We start from the raw sequence: 19,337 nt of genomic DNA, 5'->3' as shown, positions 1-19,337 counted from the left end.
TCGCCCCGAGGTGAACACGAACACGAATAATGTAATGCTTAGCCTGGCACAATTTGCGGGCTACAGCTGTGTACTATAAATGTTTACTGCTCCGTAATCACAGTTAATCGTCTTCTTTATAGAAGTCGTGTATATGTTTAGTTTCTCTTTCTTTCTTTTTTTCTGTATGAATTACACATTATTAGCCTTTCCTTTCAACAAGGATTAAAGACAAAAAATAATGACTGACACACAAATTGAAGAGAGGGACAGTCCGCATAAGATTCAGTTTGAAGTGTTTCAATCAGTAAAACTGCCCGCCCAAGCTTTGTGAAAGAACAAAACAAATAATCTTTATTTTGAAAGCGAGACTGAGACTGAGACTGAAGGGTGAACATTTCAGGAAGACATTCTGAAGGCTGTTTTGAAAATTGTTCAAAGAGAATGATATTGTTTCACTTAGGAGGGAGAACATTTACCATTCAATTGTAAATATTGATATATATATATATATATATATATATATCATCAGGTCTCACACAATTCTTGTCGCTGTTGCCTGTCCAAATACCAAGCTCTTTCAAACCATTTTTAATGAAGAAATAAATCAGAATTCAGTAGTCAGCAAAAACGACACACATGTATAAGCACAAATGCGAGTCATCAAATATTGTTCCTCTTTAATTTGCCATACAGTGTGTAGAAGCTCATATTAGATGTTATCAACATGATATTGTGCGCTTTATTTTGTTTTCTTTTTTTGCACTACTGGCAGGATAAACTATTAACTATTTTTCTTTTGTTTGCAGCCCACAACTTTATTCGAAGATTTGTGAAGGAGTATGCTTCTGCTCTAAGAATATGGGTACCAAAATACCAATCATATAGTGCACTTATTCACACCGGCAGATGTCAGCATTGTAGGAAAGATAGAGTAGAACAAAGCAACAAAAGGAAGGTGGAAATGTTCTTCAGTCTACATACAGATGGCGCCCACAACACACAATAGAAATACTGTACTGTAGCAGACTCCCCCTCACAGACAGCAGTGAGTATGAAAGCTCCTAATTGTGCAAATGGAGGGCAGGATTAGCGGCAGCCTCCTTGAATAGCCACCAGTTTGATGCTTCATTTGAACGCCGTACCTTTCAAATGCTTGATATGGCTTATTGTTATACATGGGGTGGATGTCATATGATTTACTGGATGTCTGAAATATTTGGGTCTAAAATGAATCCTATACCGGTGTATAATATCGATATTATGGAAATGTCACTGCAAGAAAAAAACAAAATGTTTATGTTTAATAGCTGGAATGACTTTACACAAAATAAATGAATGCATGTCAGTGGAAATTACTCAAGACATATTTGTATTCCGCATATTTACAAATTTACCAACTCGCTCATTTTTGTGGGGGAACCTATATTCCGCTATTCCCTGAAAACGCACGTATTTGCTGTTTTTGTGCTCGCCAAAGCCCTAAAAGTATTGCTTTGGCGCCTTCTTTGAGTCTCTTGGGGGCACAGGAACTATGTTGAAATGAGTTCAGGAGCTTCATGTCGTGCCTTGTCACTAACACCCTACAAACATTTTGCCACTCATTGGATCGCCACCCTAAAGTAGAAGGCATCCCTGAAAAATGGGAACGGTTGTCCCGTTGCATGATCTAATTATAAACTGGACAGAGGAGAGAATCCAAACAAAGTTTGAGATATTTAAGAAAAACTTTATTTGTGACTTATTAACAAAACACAATACCAGGTTGATGAACTCATTAAAACCACTATTATCACCTTAACAATAAGCAGGTGTACAAAATAAGTTTATGAACAGATTTGCACTGTCACAGTCAACTAGCATGTGCCACCCACCGTCACACCCGGTGACCGACAAATATTCACTATACACGAGCAGAGAATACATCACATTTTTTTTTTTTCATTTTATCTCTTTTTTGTTTTTTCAACCTTTTGTCTTCATTAAGCAAGGAATAACCATGGAGGGTGTGCGCATGAGTTCACAACAGTGTTTGTTTGATCATTTCAAAGGTTAACACAAGTAAGGGTCCATTTTCTTACCAATGAAAACCGTATGCAAAAAAAAAAAAAAAAGGCATTTCATAGCATAACACAATGGGATCATGTATATACTGTGTAGATGATCCAATGCTATTTTTACAGGATTAAAAAATGTGATCGTTTTAGGTTTTGCCACAAATTGCTTTACTGTTTGTATTGTGTGTGCATGGATGTGTATTCAGGTTTGTGGTTTCCAATACACACTTCCCAGTGAAAAAAAAAAAAGGTATAAGTATATATAGTATTTTGATAATATCTGTTTCCTTTTGCTTATAACATGCAAACACTTGGTGATCTGAGAGCACAGAAGTACACCTGACGGACGGGCGGGCGGGCCAAGGGAACGTGAGCATGGTTGGTTTGGAGCGTGACAGCAGCACCTACAGCTGTGACTGGAAATAGGAGCTTTCCGGAAAAGCAACGGCGACACACATGGGAGACTCCCAGTTGCATTGCCTTCAGCTCAAACTACACGTTTTCTTCCATGCTAGACCCAGGTTCCTTCAGTAAGGGCAAAATAAAGTTCATCTTTTTAGAAATGTTTTATACACTAGCAAAACAGCTAAAAAAAAAAAACCCTACTGCGTATTTGCCGTTATCAAGCAAATGCAAAATAAGTATTTTGCATGTGGACTCACTTCAATCGACTGCACCCTAGTCAACATTAATGTTCAAACTCTTGTTGGTGCTAATGGTAAATGCCTTCCAACTTCCAACTATTCGGATGTTCAGATGTCAATTGATTTGACATTTGACAATAGGTAGCACAGTGTCCTCTGCTTATGAATATGCAAAGACATGACATGACATGAGCGCACAGTCCATTTAAAGGGGAATGACTTTACAGATGTTAATCCCGACTATGTCGATTCGGGTGGACGGGAGAAGGGAGCGAGGAAACAAGCAGCGGGCAAGCACGTCCTACAAGCACTGAAGCAGTCGAAGCGGTGGCGATGAGCTTGAAGAACATCTACTTAACATTCAAAGACAGAAGAAGAGGGATCAGGCTAATAATACTCTCGTCATTAAGAATGCCATTGACCCTCGGACTTGGAGCTTCAAGAACAGGGTGCATATTCCCGGTTTTTGCAGGTTGCATATGCAGCACTGAGAAGAAAAAAACATTGTCGGAACGTTTATATCGGGGAGTCGGTGTTTACGATAATAATGTGTTTCTCGGATTGAGTATGACGGTGCGCAACTGGATTAAGATGACCCCGTTGGAGTTGTGCCGCATTGCACGGAGAGTGGCAAAGGTCAGGGGGCGGTTGCATCAGCTGCACATTTTGTCAACAGACGACAAGAGGCAACAACATAATAGGGAAGCCGATAGCTGATGCAAATGATGCCGAGTCGCATAATTGCACTCACCAACATTTAAGATTATTATTATTTGGGGGAATTTACATTATACTGCATTTCGAAATAACTAGTGGACAAATTTCCTTTGTCATCCTTTTTCTTACATCAACCAATGTTGAGTTTGACCAAAACCAAACTGGAACTTGGCAAATGCCTGATGGACTCCATTTGAAATTAAGAAATATCCCAATGGGGAACTTTAGAAAATGCTCAGCAGCGTTGTGATTTGTTGCGGACGGGTTAAGAAAAAATAAAAAAGCCTATATTACGGTCTTATCCTATGTTGGGCGATGTACTATTGACAAACCATGAATCCAATTTCTTTACAGTGTAGCAGACTGATTCTGGTTGCCTGGTTGGCTCTTCTTCTTTAACGTTCTAATGCTAAAACGAGCAAGAGCCTTAGAATGCCCCTTAATAAATATCTCACAGTACAGTCAAATGTAGTACATTTCAAACAAGTTGTGACGTTGACCCGGGAACAAAGTTCATTGAGTTGTTGCAACCCGGACGGTAGGTCCTGCTTAACCTTGGCAATGTGCTCTGTTATACTGACAGATTGCTGCATTTGAACTTTGTTGATGTTCTTGTCTCGGTCACTTTTTACTCTTAAGGTGAGAATCTCACTTTCTGCATATCAGTTGTTTCTTTTTCATGTTTACATGACTTTTTTTGTTGAAATGGAAAAGACCACATTCGCTGAATTTCTACAACGTTCACTTAATACTGACAAGACAAAGTCATATTTTTCAGTTTGGCTTTCACTTCATGCCTCGCTCGGTGAGACAGTATGAGAAGGCGGGGTGCATTATTTCTAAGGTGCCAGCACAGGCATCCTTTGCTGACAATAGTTGAATACAAATCCCTTTTCTTTTCTTTCTTTTTTTTTGGGGGGGGGGGGTCATTTTAGTTTCCGTTATACAAACGTGGGAGTGAGGAAATTCGCAGGTTACACCAATCCTGTCAAATTCCTTTCGGACGTACATTTGAATGGAATTATTTTCTCCGGGTCAAAGTTGAAGGCCAAATGAGCCGTGGGAGAGAGCGAGCATTTCTTAAGCACGTTTGCGATGTGCGGAGAGCCAGGGATTGGCAACTGTACAATGTAAATATAGTATATGTACTGTTGTGCATGTGGTGCAAAGAGACTCCCCTCTACCGAGATCGATTTGGCTTGTTTTCTGGCTCTGTAATCAGAATGGCATCTCAATAGCTTCAATTCACCCCTCTTTATTCTTCCTCTCCTTTCTCCTTCTTTTCCTTCTTATCCTTCTTCTTCTTTTTCTTCTTCTTGGCTTCCTCCTTCTTGCCGAAGCTTATGAAGTCCCCTTTATTGTCAACAGGGTCGGCGTCATGGCGGATAGAAATGATGGCCGGGGATCCGGGGATGATGAAGGCTTCGGGAGGAATCCCGCCAGGCTTCAGGCCCTGCGGCGGGCAATAGCTCTGTCCGGCTCCGTATCGGAAGTGCCAGCTGTTGCTGTTGACGCCGGCGCCGACCGGAGGGGAGAGCTCGCCGCCGCCCTCTCCATCTACACAGATAGAAAAAATACAACTTGTCAAATCAGCTGCACTTTCGCTATCATAATCATCGCGAGATGTCACCGGTCCATCACAAGGCACAAATAGAAATGTGGTAATTTAGAGTCTTCAGCACCGAGAGAGAGAATTGTCTGACTTCCTGTTAATGTCAGCAACCATCAGCCCTAGCTTGTCATTGAAACAGCCTAGTCGGAGCGACTGGCAAATGGCCGACAGGAACTCGTGACTGAGCCATAGAAATGTGTGACATACAACAACAACAAAAATTGTTTCGGAATTTGGAATTCTCCAACAGCCGCCACTTCAAAAAAAAAACAACAAAAAAACACACCAGCACTTTTGTTTGGAAGTTTGTGTGCCAATGATTGTATCGAATATCACATCTCGCTCTGAACAGGGATGATCGGATAAAGATTAAATAGAAACACATGCAATTATGCACGGCGGACATAAGATAGTGAGGTCAAAAGGTTACAAATGCACAAATGAAAAAGGAAAGGGAATGTTAGATGAGATCCAGCGAGATGTAGACAGCTAGAAGCGAAACGGTAAGGAAGATGTGGGTGGGTGTGGGGGGGGGGCGACATTGCAGACACGGTGCTCTCAGGCCCACACCAGTTCTCTCTCTGCTCTGACCTACTTTCCCGCAGTATTTTATTAAGCTCAAAAAGGCCCTTGCCAAAAAGATTCTTTTGGATTTTTCTTTGCAGGCTATTTATGACATTACTGGAATGCTGAAATGGTTTCAACTACTCTCCCTCGGGGAAGTACGCCGTTACACGTAGTCTGGTACCAATCTAGGCCTGTAGTTCATCAAGTCAATTACATGCGTGCACTCGTACCAGCGGCCGCCACACGAGACAACTTGGCATCGTTGACCAGTCCAAACATTGTCACAAAAAGCATCCTAACAATGCACACCAATTTGACGCGAACATTTTTTTCTGATATTTACGATGAAACAGGAAGTGTCGCGAAAAGAAACCTTGTGACAGCGACATGAGAAGAAAACAAGTCCATGAGAATTGCTTTTCATTTACATTTTACAAACGAAAATAGGATTTTCAGTGTAGTACTTTACCACGATAACAAGAAACAAAACTGCTTATAAACTCAAACTAAACCTACTGAAGAGAAAGAATGATACAGTATGTGTATTTACATTTATTTCCAACAATGTGCTCAAAAGAAGAGCAAGTAAGTTAATTACTCCTTGTAAATGAGCATGCTTAATGATACATCAGTGTCAGATTAGATGATTTTATCTCACCATTAGTCGAGTAAATCCCATAATACTGTAATGCCGCTCTCTTTTTGAAGGATTATGACATTTGGTGGTATGCATTTAATCCAGCTATTCATCCACGGAAGAGGCTAGCATTTTAAACACTGTCGGTCTTGTCCAACTGCTTTCAACAGCCAAGGGAGAGGGAAATGCTGTCCCCATGAAGACGAATGCTTAAAAGATTGAATGACAGCAAGTTGGTAAAATATTGTTGAGGAATTTAGTAGAACATTTCACAAAAAGTAAAAAAAAAAAAAAGTGTCTTCTACAAAAGTGTATGACACTTTCATGACAGAGATACACAAATAAATGCATTCAAAAATATCTGCATCTCTTTTTTGATCCTGTTATCAAATGGTTGAATATATTTTTAGGGACAATACTTAAATAATAACCCACTACTGTGCTGCTTTGTAAGATTATCGTTAACAGGATTTTTAGTCACATAATACTGTAATTCTTCTCTTCCTGCAGCTATGTCAGCAATTTTCCTCTGCTGTGTCCGCTGCAGCAATTTAAATTCTAACGCTTGACCAGCCGAGGCAAAACGTCGGGTGGCTGAATTTCATCGAGTGCATGTTGTCGAAGTGTTTGGAGACATCTTTGCGCTCCGAGTGGCGGCTGTGACAAATCTCATCAGAATCCAGGCGCAGGTATAAATAAATAAGAGATATTTCGGTGTGTGTGTGTGTGTGTGTGTGAAAGCGGGTATTTGTAAAGGTGTGTGTAATTGTTCATGCTCGCCTATATTTCACAGAAAAATGTACATCCGAAACAGATTAAGGAGTAGCTGCAGCCATGACACCTGATGTTGACCAGTGGTCAATCGGAGCCTCGTATATTGTAACCTGATGTCCTCCATTTTCAATTGGCTTTTGGTTTCCATTTTGGCTCGAAAGAAACCTCGGATGGTTTGCAACATGCGTGTGGTAATGATTGTGGGAATATATGTGTCACACGAGATGCATATTCTGCATTACCTCCACAAGACAATATTCCCTCTTTCTAGCATACCTTGTCACTCCACTCTCGCTCCATCCTCCTCCTTTTGGTCTTTAATTCTTCCATTCAGCGGTATGGCTGGTTGCCATGGGAACAGCCTTCACCCACTCCCTGCTGATGGAGGGTGCGGCTGCTGCAGCAATCTCTCCGTTAGACAGTGTTGCCAGGCAACAAGTCACATGGTGTTCCCTAGCAACAACACGACTGCAGGAACTTGCCAATCCTCTTAACCTTTCTCATTCTCCATCCCACCCTCACCCCCTTCTTTTGTACCTCTCTTTGCGCTTCCTCTCCTAAATTACTTTTCATATTAAGCGGCCTGCTTTTTTCACTGCAGTCTCTTATGACTGATAATAAATAGCTTTTGTCATCGCTCTTCATGGCATTAGACAAATGTCTGCTATTTTGGGCCACTGGGCTGCTTACATCAACATAATTTTGAGGGTGCTGTAATTAAAATACATCACGATACCAATTCACTGCAGACTTTCTGTAAAAAAAAAAAAAGGTTTGCCTTTTGATGCATATTAAAAAGGATCAACGTGCAAGTGGGTGCATGAATATGCCTCCGCACTGAACCACCGCTAACAAAATAGTCTCCTCATGCAACAATGAACTCCTGCTACGCAAACGGCGCCCTCTTCCTGAAGACAATATTTGAGGATTTGCATGGCCAAGGGAAGCAGATTTCAAAATCCATGTGTAATAGGGTGAAGGAACGAGCGAAACAGATCACGGTGTGCCCAATAACAACCTCAAAAATGCTCTTTTCAGTCAACAAAAGCTGTTTCTCAGTCATTAGCGCTGAGCCAGTGTGTGCAAATAAGGAAGCAAAGGACATGTTTGAGGGCAGCACTATTTATATTGCTTGTGTTGCCACAGATGTTCAACGTTACAACTCACACAGTTCGAATCATTTCCTATTTGCTTTAAAAGGGGGGGAAGCGAGAGTAAACAAAAAACATCTGTTTCAGTTTGCGAATCTCCATGCAGCAGTTGTTGATGTGTGTTTCTCAACAAGTCTCGCAGGTTTTTGGATGCTCAGCTTGGCTCTGAAAATAGCATTTATGGTCAATGTAATCAAGATTTGAACAGGGTATTTTTGGATAATTCACACCATTTTACGACAAGAGCCCCCGCCCACACAACCTACTTTCTTTTTTTAGGACAAGTACTAATTTTAATAAGCAGTCTTAAAATATGACACATGAATTCCACTGGCCTATTAAATACAACACTTCCACCAGCAGAATGAATGGAAGAGAAATCCTTTATAGTGCAGGTTACAGAAGCATTTTTAGCATCAAAACAGATTCAATTAACGTCAAGCAATTGTTTTTTTTATGCAAATGTGTACGGAGTAAGTTGAGACTAAAACCATTAGAAAAGACATGAATTTACAAATGCCATAGACCTCAGTTATTTGGGAGCGTTTGCCATGCAAAAGAAGTCTATTAGAGTATATAAAGCACGGATTCGATGAAGATGTTGCACCCAATTGCATCTTTCTTTTCAATTCATCAACTTTCGCGATCAATTTACGTTTCAGAGTTCAGTTGCGGCATTACTGCAGCAAGAAATGACTTAAGATTTATTCCATTTCAGTTTCAGTTGAGCTTTAGTCATGAGAAAGTACTCGTATTTTGTTTCCTGTCATGACTCTGCACAATTTCCCTTTTCACACTTGAACTGCAAGATTCTCTCTCTCACCTGCAGCACTGGACACAGTAGGCCAGTTCTGGACCAGCATGCCCTGGGCTCCCTGCACCACAGAGGCCTGCTCCATGTGGACTGAACTGAAAAGCACAACACATTAAGTGAGAGACATATTTATTCATTGCTATTACATTTTACAATCTCGATCATTCATGTCAACCAGGAAGTGTCCATTGGATGCACATCATATTATTATCTCCTGTCCGTAATAGTACAGTACTGTTCGCAAAGTGTCAAATATTTTTTCACAGCAAAAATTAGAACATCAAATCTAGGAAGAGCATTATTTCATGAATCAAGAAGTCAGTTTGATTCTTATTAGTTGCAATGAGGTTTTAGGTGCATTTTTCAAGGGGTTTATGCGTATCGTTCCCGATAAATATCCTGGTGTGACAACTGAAAAGGCCAAATGCCTTTGTACGTTACCACATGTGCCAGCTGCTGGGACACAACAAGGATAACTCAGTAGTGATGGCGCGCCTTGCGTTTCTTTTCATGAAATATGATTCTGCTAATGCGCCTGCTTCGCAGTGACAGCTTTCTAGTAGCGAAACACCTGGTACATTAGCATCGCCGTGTCAGCTGTTAGCTACATTAGCATCTCCACTTCAGTGTTTATCCAGTGGATTGGCTGCAAATATTGGAAGGAGGCACTGTTGAAATGAAAAGATCCAGCATGATAATCACGCTGCAGTTTGTGATTATGATTCTTACAGTGACATCAAAAGGGAAAAAAAGGACTTGTGTTCCTGCAAAACCACACGTACATAATATCTTCCGGCCTACATGGAGCTTCAAACGCTGGCTGACATTTCCCCCTCCATACCGCCACAATTAGAGCAAAGTTAGCTTTTCGGATAGGTGGACATTCTCTGGCAGGGCCCTCTGCAATGCAGTGTATCCAGAATGTCTTACGCACGACACTTATGTCGGGGACGGCTGTGGCAAGAATACAAGACGGCTATGTTCACGGAGTGTGAATGTTATGTTTTACTTGCTAAAATGCTACTTTAATGTGTCAGGGTATTGGCACCAACAAGTCTGCTGTCTTTTTCCGCTCCTACTGATTATTCCAAGAATGAGGGTCAGTCAATTTGGTGCTCCATGCAAAATGTGTAAAGAGTAGAAGATTACAGTATGCCTGTTTTGGGGTGAAGTGTTAATGAGAGCGTCTGCTGTGTCCATGAACATTACAGGCTACGACATTTTTGAGGTGGTGGCGGCAAATTGCAGTGATGGTTTCTGTTAATCCACATCATGTTACAGTCACTGATGACATGATGCACATGAGGATACTTCCACGCCATAGAAATTAACACTCATTTCCAATTAAAGCAAACTTGGACGGAGCAGAGGAGTGCGCAAAAGAGCAGTCAGCATTGTTAGCGTGAAATTATGAAAATTCCGTAGAGAAGAGAGGCGTGTGGAGGGAAAAAACAAAAACTAATTAGTCTGAAGTTCCAGCTGTCCTCATATCACATTCGCGGAGCATTTCGTTCTATACATTTTTGCCTCTTTTTGTAACCTGATTATTCAAACTGCAAGGGTAAGACATGGATGAAAACAACTTGAATTGTATTGAAAATGCTTTGCTCGGTTGCTAATGAGATGCATGCTTCCATGGAAATTATTATTATTATTCAGACAAAGATGGGAAATGTTCTGTTCTAAATTCAGACTTCACATGAACTCATAACCACAATCTTGGAAACAAGTTTGCTGTTGTTGAAAATATTTCCAAATAAAACCGCCTTATTAAATCATGTAGCAGTGTTGTATTTTTTTTTAGATATTTTACCCAACTCTTTTGGTTGTTGTTGTTTACACTTGTATTTAATTAATCTAGTTTTGGGATTTGCTCCAGTTGAGAAGCAAAAAAAAAATTAAAAAAAAAAAAAATATATATATATATATATATCATTTTAAAAAAATACAATGCAAGTACATCTGTTGTACACAACACTCAGTAATAAGCTTATCAATTACGTGATCAATTATTTCATCAATTTCAACTTGGACTATGCCTCTTAATTCTCCCATAATTTTAACTCTTCAGCATGCTAAACAACTAAAATTGTTTCAATTTCAATTTCTTTAGGTGTCATGGTCAAGTGTCCAAATAATTGTGTCCATATAGCGTATTAGCAAGTATAACCGGAGTGCTCGATGTCCCCTGTTGTCTATGTTGACAACTTCACACCTCCAGAAGAAAAATGTGTATAAATAAACAGCAGTGGGCGCCGGGCAGTTGTACGTGCAGAAACTGATGTGCGCGTGCATCAGCTAATCCGACAAAGGTCATAACTCATTTGTCCTTCATGCTTCCTGCTTAAGAACTAGAACTGGGGGATGCGACGCTCAGAATGTAACTGGCCGTTACATTCTGTGTTACACTGCAGAGAAGACTGATGAGAGATGCCTTCAAGGAGGAAGAGTGCTTTTGGGTTAAAAGAGATGCTGCGGGTCAATTATTTGATCCTGACAGTAGCAGATGCTGGTTTGCAGTATCATATTGCATTTGAGGCTCTGTTAGGCTCTTTTTGTTGTCATGTTGGAGTTTACTGGGAGATGCCATACATGTGTAAACAAGCTAAGCTGCTTAAATATGAGCTTTTTTTTTAAATTAATCGAGAACATAAGTGACATGACATGACATGACAAAAAAAGGGGGGTAAAGCTGCTTTTTATACTGTATCAGGTGAGTCAAAGTTGCAAAACAGTTACTTACCTCTGCACGCCAGCTCTCAAAGATGCAGAATATCGCCAGTCAGCATTTGGGGCTTTTGGCTGAGCGTGCAAGAGGTGAGTGGGAAAGCAGATGAGAGAGAGGGAGAGGTGGGGGGGAGAGATAACACCAAAGAGAGTTTAGTTCAATCTCATCCAGTGCGGAGCCAGGCCGGGCTACAGCCTCATCAATTAATAACGATACACATCCCTGCTCTGGATGTGATCTGCGCACACACATTCACACACATGGTAATACATATTGATGTCCGCAGGCACACATCTGCTAAATAGGGTTAGTGATTGACTTATGGAGCTTTTGAGAGACGGGCCCTTTCTGGTCTTCGGTGTTTGTGAGCATGGAACGCTCCCGGCAGAATTGTGGTAAATTACTGCCCATAAAAGCGATAAGCAAGAGCCATCATTGCCACGGCAACGACACCCTTTGCCTCTGGTCTGACGAGAGGGCTTCGACATGTGATACAAGTGCGTCTCACAAACTAGACGCTACGAGGGGAGAACGTTGTCCTGTAAATGTTGACATAAACCCTTTTTTTTTCTCCAACTGTAGAATGTAGAGGAATAGACAGGTTGTTTACAAAGGCCCCTTTTAAGTATGATATATTTCATTTTCCAATTAAACAATGCTTAATAGTTTGGAATAATCATGCCTTTCATAAGAGCCAAGTACATCCCCCCCCCCCCCCCCCCCCCCCCCCCCCCCCCCCCAATGGCTATGCCTCTTTAAGTTCCGTGAAGAATATATTGTCATGAGTTTCTTTATTCATGGTCATTAATTTTGTTTGGACCTTGAATACCAATTTTTCAATGTGAGTAACTGCAGCCTACTACATGCATGACTGAATGCCACTGCTAGACTCGTTTTGGGTCAACTCTTCACGGGTTAGTAGCACTGTTTTGTGAATGTGTTGTCATCAAGTGAGGTTGCAACATTGGACCTGAAGAACATTTTGTTTTCGCATTGCAACTGCTCAGGCACTAGCAAGCGTCGCAGATAAAGATTGCGCATCAGTACAAATCATCGGGGAGTATTTTGGTGCTCGTAGACACTGCGTCTCTGACTAAATCTAATTTGCAGGGCTGAGCAACAGAGGCTGCTGGTTAATCAAATATCCTTTGCAACAGTGAAACATTTCCTCAACATGTCACAATTGGCAAGGAAAAGGAACTGTAACATCATGAAGATGAGATACCTAAACTTCCATACTGGTCCAAAACTTAAACTGTTAGTGTAGGCATTATACACTAAATTGAAACATCATGTGGAATTTGATTGACTTTAATTAGTGGCTATGTTGTACAGTCACTAAGGCCCCCTTTCCCTCAAGTGGTTTGGTTCAGCACGGTACGGTTTTGTGTTGAAGTTGAACTGAAAAAATAGCCCCACTTCACTTTCCTTGTGGGCGCTGAGGCTGAACATGCAAAATTGTCGCTAGACCTTCATGACCCCAACAAAAAGAACATTAATTGGAAGTGATAACGACGAGCTGCCGAAATAGCAACACCGAAGTCGAGTTGTGACAATGGAGCGAAGCCCCCGATGCTGCAAGGCTGCATTTACACGATGACTTATTATACTTATTATGTTTTTTAACAACAATCGGTGGGTCTTATGTACTTGGATTTTGCATTGGAATGTGTCGAGGTTGAGCTCAGAGCCTCGGCACCTCATCTTTACTGTTTGTTGAATCCTTTTTTTCAAACCTCATTTCAAGTTTTCAATGAAATTAGAATCTCAAACATTGTCCGTTGCCGTCATTATTAGATTGCTAATTACATGTTGCATCCTTAGTGCAAATTAGCCCAACCAGAAGGCCTGATCTTCATTTAGCTTGACAACGAGTCTTATAGTAACTTTGACTGAGCCACTCAACTGGACCAATCGAAATGTAAAGTCGTTAAGTCTCATTCAGACACACGCACGCACGCACACGTAGTTCAAGCCCACTTGTTGTAAAGACGACATGACCCGCTCTGAGAGCGGATGTGATGACAACCTCAAATGGAAACACAAATCTCTGAATCATCAGAAATCACACAGGGATGTAGAAAAAGCATCAGGAGTGACGCTAATGCAGCGTGAGTGCTGAGCCGGGCCCGGCTGAGAGGGGCGAAGTGAACCAAAGAGAATGAAGTTGTTGGCTTCCATGCCGGAGGGAAGCAATACAAATGTGTCTCAAATGGGGAAAGTCATCGCTCAGAACAGTAAGAAACGGTTCAACCTTCATTGGGCCTACAGTCGAGCACGTACTTTGAAGTTTGCAGCGATAGAAACTGTATCTGTGTAAGACGTACCTCTGGGCAGATTTGAAGTGAGGCATCCGGCATGCTCAGCCTGCGTACAAATCCGCTTCCGCTCGTGAAGAAGCGGTCAGCGCCGCTGCCCCAGGTGCCACTGATGGGCCTTCCTGTGTTGTAGAACATGAAGGTGTCACTGCCGGAGGTGGCCGTCAAGCAGGTCTTGTAGCAGTAGGTCTTTGTGAGCGAGCCGTTCCCGCGCACTTCAATGTAGTGAGGCTCGACTTTAAGGTCCCTCCGGAGTACCACGTTGTTATTAGGTTGCCCTGCAGCTCCACCAGCGGCCCCTCCTCCACCCGCACTCACACTACTGTTCCCACCATCTGGAGGGGGTTTCTGTGAGCCACAGCAAGGGGAGCAGGATCCAGGTTGCGTGCAATAAGCGTGGCAGCGGACAATGGCCAGCACCACCACGGTGACCAGGAAAACAAAGGTGGTGGCGCTCAGAGCGACAATCAAGTACAGCGTCACGTTTGAGAAAAGCAGGGTGCTGTGGGGTCTGATGATCCTTTTGGGGTCCGGGACAACCTTGGGGGGCACCTCCATGACAGCCACATTGATGGTGGCAGTGGAGGAGAGCGCAGGCTGCCCGTGGTCTTTCACCAAGACTGTCAGAGCAAACGAGGTGGAGTTGTCCTCCAGGATCCTACGAGTGGTCCTGATCTCACCCGTGTGTTCGTGGACCTTGAACAAGTCCAGGTCCGTAGCGGTCTCCAGCACGTACGCCAGCCAGGCGTTTGGACCGGCATCTGCATCGTACGCCACCACTTTGGTCACCAAAGCTCCGGGATCTGCGTTCTTTTGAACCGTCTCCAAGGAGCGTGTGCCATTACCCGGAGGGCTGACGATGAGCGGCGCGTGGTCGTTCTGATCCATGATGTAGATGTAGACGGTGGCGACGCGACTAAGCGGAGGAATGCCCCCGTCTTGGGCTTTGACCTGGAAGTGAAACTCTCTCAGTGACTCATAGTCGAAGGCTCGCAGGGCATAGGCCTCCCCGGCGTCGGCCTTCACAGACACGTAAGACGTGACGGGGATGCCGTGGTTATTGTCATTGAGCACCGTGTAGGTGATGCGAGCGTTCTCCTTGACGTCGGCGTCTTGAGCTTTCACCGTACACAAAGAGGCCCCGGGGGCGTTGTTCTCGGTCACGTAGACCGTATACGATGTCTGCTCGAATCGCGGTGGGTTGTCGTTGACATCGGCCACGTCGACCCGGATGGTCTTCTGAGAGGAAAGAGGGGGGCTTCCTCCGTCCGTGGCACTCAGCGTGACGTTGTAGGCATCGGTGGTCTCGCGGTCCAAGAACGCTGAGGTAACCAGGGTGTAGTAGTTTCTGAATGATTTGATCTTGAAGGGAAGGCCTGCCGGGATCTCTAAAGTCACCTGCTTGTTGGCGCCGGAGTCGCGATCGGTGACGCTGATGAGGGCCACCACCGTGTCAGCGCGGGCGTCCTCCCTCACCGGGCTCGACAGGGACGACAGCACAATCTGAGGGACGTTGTCGTTCACGTCCACCACCTCTACCACCACCTTGCAGTGTGCCGCCACTGCCCCGGGGCCTTTGTCCATCGCTTGGATGTACATCTCGTAGGAGTTGGTCTCTTCGTAGTCAACATTTCTGCTTACTCGTATTTCTCCTGTGTTCGTGTCCATGCCGAACATCTGCCTCACTCGCTCAGGAGTGTAGCTGCTAAAAGAGTAGTAAACCTCTCCGTTCTTGCCCTCATCCAGATCGGTAGCATTCAGTTTGATGACCAGCGTGTTTTTGGGCGAATTCTCCGACAGTTTCACCTTGTACACAGAGCTGTCGAACATGGGAACGTTGTCGTTCGAGTCCAACACTCGCACGTTGATGATCGCCGTGCCGGTTTTTTCCGGTGTCCCGCCGTCGACGGCACTTAGAATTAACTGGTGGTAAGGCGTTTGCTCCCGATCCAGGGGCTTCTTGAGCACCAGCTCGATGTGCTTTGTATTTAAGGAGGGTTTGTTGGATACCAGCGCGAAATGCTCGTTTGGGCTCAGCTGGTACAAACGCACCGAATTGGACCCGATGTCCGGATCCTGGGCATTTTCAATGGGATACCGGGACCCCGGCAATGCCGATTCTGTGATCTCCACTTGGTACTCATCCCGAGGGAACTGTGGCGCATTATCATTGACATCCACGATCTCCAGCACAACGTGGTGCACCTCGGTAGGATTTTCGACGAGGACCTCGAGATTGATGAGGCAGCTGCCGGATACGTCGCACAGCGCCTCCCTGTCGATCCTTTCGTTAACAAGCATTTTGCCATTTTTCGGGTTGACAATCACGTAGCGTTTACTGCTGCTGCTGGAGGTTACCTTGATTTTGCGGCTGGCCAGCTTTCGAATATCCAGCCCCAAGTCATACGCCAGATCGGTGACCAGCGCTCCGTTTTCCAGTTCTTCCGTCACAGAATAGCGCAACTGTCCGACGGAAAGGCCACAAAACAAGGAGAATATGACAAAATAATAAAAAGGCACGTTGCTCCCCAGCCGGTTGCGTGTCCCCGCAACAGCCATTGCAAACTCACAGGATTAAACGCAGCCTTCCGCCAGTACCATGCGTCCCAGCACCTCATTAAGGTGGGCTAAATGGACTCCGGCTGAATGAAAGACAAGTCGCTCATCCATTGTCGGACCCGGCGGTGGCAAATCCTCTCCAGCTCGCCCATATTCCTTTGTCCGTGATGCCTTTTTTTTTTTTTTGGGTTGCCAGTGCGCGCTGCTGACGGGTGTGGGAGCTGCGAGATCTGTAAAAGCAGCCACAATGGCCCTTAGTACCCTTTCAAAATAAAACGGCGTATTTGCGCGACAGGGAGAAAAATACTCCGGTCTTGCTCGACGAAACCCTCCTAAATTAGATGTCGACTAAGAGGCAGAAGTCTGATCTCGTCTTCTGTAGCTCGCGCAGTGAACATCGACGTGACTTCTTGACGTCCCTTGCGAGGTGAATTCCCCGCCTGTAGGATTTATTTTGAAAAACCCCGAAGCGGAACGAAAGCGCAATAAATACCGACGACTTGACCTTCGCATTGCTTCATCCCACCCTTGCGCGCACCCAGACTCCGGCTTCCCCCCTCACCACCCATCTCTCTCCTCCCAAGGAGCCAATGCGATGTCGGGTGCTTCCTCGCCTCGCGCGCGACCAATGAGCAAAGCTGCTATCAAATAAAATACAATGCCAATGACCATAATGTATGTCCTACTTACACATATAGTGTCGTGCAAGGTCGCTGTTATGCAAATGGCACGAATGCAATGATCAGTGCCAGCATCATTAGCGTGACGAATGGGAAGTCGCGAGGATGCTTAATTTTGCCGGTAGCCATTCTGCGGTGCAGCCTACCGCACGACGACCGGTTGGACATTGCACTGACAATCACAACCTTCGCTCCGCATGGATCACTGTCAGTGGTAGGCCCCGGACTGTCAGGTCACATCATCGCATCGGAGGCGCCCGTGGTGGACCCCACAAAGCAGAAGTAGCGCGTTGCCTCTGGTGCGTTTGCCAGGGAGAAACATCAGATAGGGTTTTTACGGATTCCCAGACTGCCTGAACAATCATTTCCCGAACAGCCCAATTAGCCAGCGTGCGTGTTAAAATACAACATCCTATTGCCTGCATCACGAAGTGATCATCCGGCATTTCAAAGTCTTATCAATTGATGGAGCTCATTATAGTCGCACGGTACGGATGATTACAAACAACAACAACAACAACAACAGGTACATCATTAAGGATTCAAATGAACACCGGAATATCGCACCGTGCAAAGAAACGTGTTCCCACGACGCGTTAGACTGCAGGTGGGAATGGGGTTGCCTATCTGTGCTACATCCTAACTTGACAGAGCTTCTTTCACTGGTGCTCGGCTGCAAAATGATTATGTAAGGCAAGGTCCAAACAAGGCCTGCATGAAACGTCTGCATTGACAAAGAACGAGAAATGCAGTGTTCATTTTCCAATCTTCTGCAAACCGTGCTTACTTGCTGCCGTGGTATGCGCTGTCTTTCAAATATATCGTACAGGTATGATATGATACAAAGCAGTTCACTACGTCTGGATTTCATTACGTTGTGATAGTGTACTTAAACTACAATCGGTTGCCTTGCCCCCCTTTAAGGGAAGTGGTAGGCATAATTCCTTTCAGCACCAAGGACAGTTTCCTTAAGAGACCACAAGAGAGAGCGCAATCAGGGTCCATGTTCCTGCACACCCAATTAGATTCATTCAAATGAAATTGCACAGTCACACCAGTTAGTAAGTGAAGTTCTCGCCTTCATTTCGAGATGTGTGACATGCTCGTCGATTTGAACGGGGCATCTCTAATAAGCGTCACGTGCTGCCGGTAAATTCATTGGAGACTTCTGTATATTTCAAGCTGTTCGGAAGCGATCTGCACAATGTTGAAGTGGATCCTAAGCACGTGTGAGCCAGTACATTCCAGCAACATCCCAATGAGAGCATCAGCGAGGAGATGCCACTCGAAGTAGGACAGTGTTCATCTAAAAACGGCAGCCATGTTCCCACCATTCTAATGCTTGTTAAAATAGCTCCCTATTTAATCCTCTTCCCCGTTCAAAGGTGTTTTGTTCTCTATACCGCTTATAGAAATCATGTTGGGATCCGTTGCATGAGATCAGAACATTGCGTTTCCATGACAACAGCTGTTTGCTGCATGTCGCAGTGCCAGTTGTGATGACTGTCCTAAATCTGATGAACATTTCCCACGTCGCACTGTTAACATGTTCTTTTCTGGAACCCTGCCTTATAAGCCGTGGTATTGCGCCAGTGTCGAATAAATCTATAGTTTACTTTTTTCTTGCAGTCGCTGGTCACATCTGCACAAAATTGTGATGTACAAAATCACACATTCTGCCTTTGTAATGATAACTATACTGTATGTGAGAATCTTTTATTTATTGAATTTTTTTTTTACCTCAGAAGTAACAATACAATGGCGTGTTTATTTGTGTGCACGTATTTAGCAGTAGTATAGAACTGACATTATTATTATTTGAGGGGCATTTATTTGAGTCTGACAAAATTGTACATATAATTCATTTTGAGTTGATCAGAGGCACTTTAAATCGTGGCAAGTTTGACAGCCACATCCCCGCTTAGAAGAGGGTGTTTACACTTGGGCAACCACATTATCTCCATTGTTTATTTTTACTTTCCCTCTCATGTTTTTTGTAAATGTTATAGGTTAACTAATAGTGTGGATAAAAAACATTTTCAAATGATTAACTTCGTCTTGGTACATTTGGGTGCCGCCAAAACCTGGCATTTGAAGAGG

The 19,337-nt window shown here is 43.8% G+C and overlaps 1 protein-coding gene across 6 annotated transcripts; it reads right to left on the bottom strand.

Annotated features, from left to right (window-relative positions):
* Positions 1-1,687: 1,687 nt before the first annotated feature.
* LOC133467348 (protocadherin alpha-C2-like) lies at positions 1,688-19,337 on the bottom strand. Of its 6 annotated transcripts, none has more exons than XM_061752114.1 (5): positions 14,008-19,335; positions 11,696-11,754; positions 8,962-9,047; positions 7,264-7,381; positions 4,816-4,954 (listed from the first exon to the last, which is right to left on the bottom strand). In XM_061752114.1, exons 1-4 carry the CDS (start codon positions 16,555-16,557, stop codon positions 7,305-7,307), a joined length of 2,772 nt encoding a protein of 923 aa, XP_061608098.1. In that variant the 5' UTR covers positions 16,558-19,335; the 3' UTR covers positions 4,816-4,954; positions 7,264-7,304. The 6 variants fall into 6 exon arrangements, 3 of the variants coding, with proteins under 3 accessions (XP_061608095.1, XP_061608096.1, XP_061608098.1); XR_009785200.1 differs by having other exon boundaries at positions 4,933-4,954; positions 7,264-8,303; positions 14,008-19,334; XM_061752111.1 differs by lacking the exon at positions 7,264-7,381 and having other exon boundaries at positions 1,688-4,954; positions 14,008-19,325.

Source organism: Phyllopteryx taeniolatus, chromosome 17 (assembly GCF_024500385.1).
Source record: "Phyllopteryx taeniolatus isolate TA_2022b chromosome 17, UOR_Ptae_1.2, whole genome shotgun sequence".
Classification (NCBI taxonomy): Eukaryota; Metazoa; Chordata; class Actinopteri; order Syngnathiformes; family Syngnathidae; genus Phyllopteryx; species Phyllopteryx taeniolatus.
This window is presented reverse-complemented; position numbering and strand designations above follow the sequence as displayed.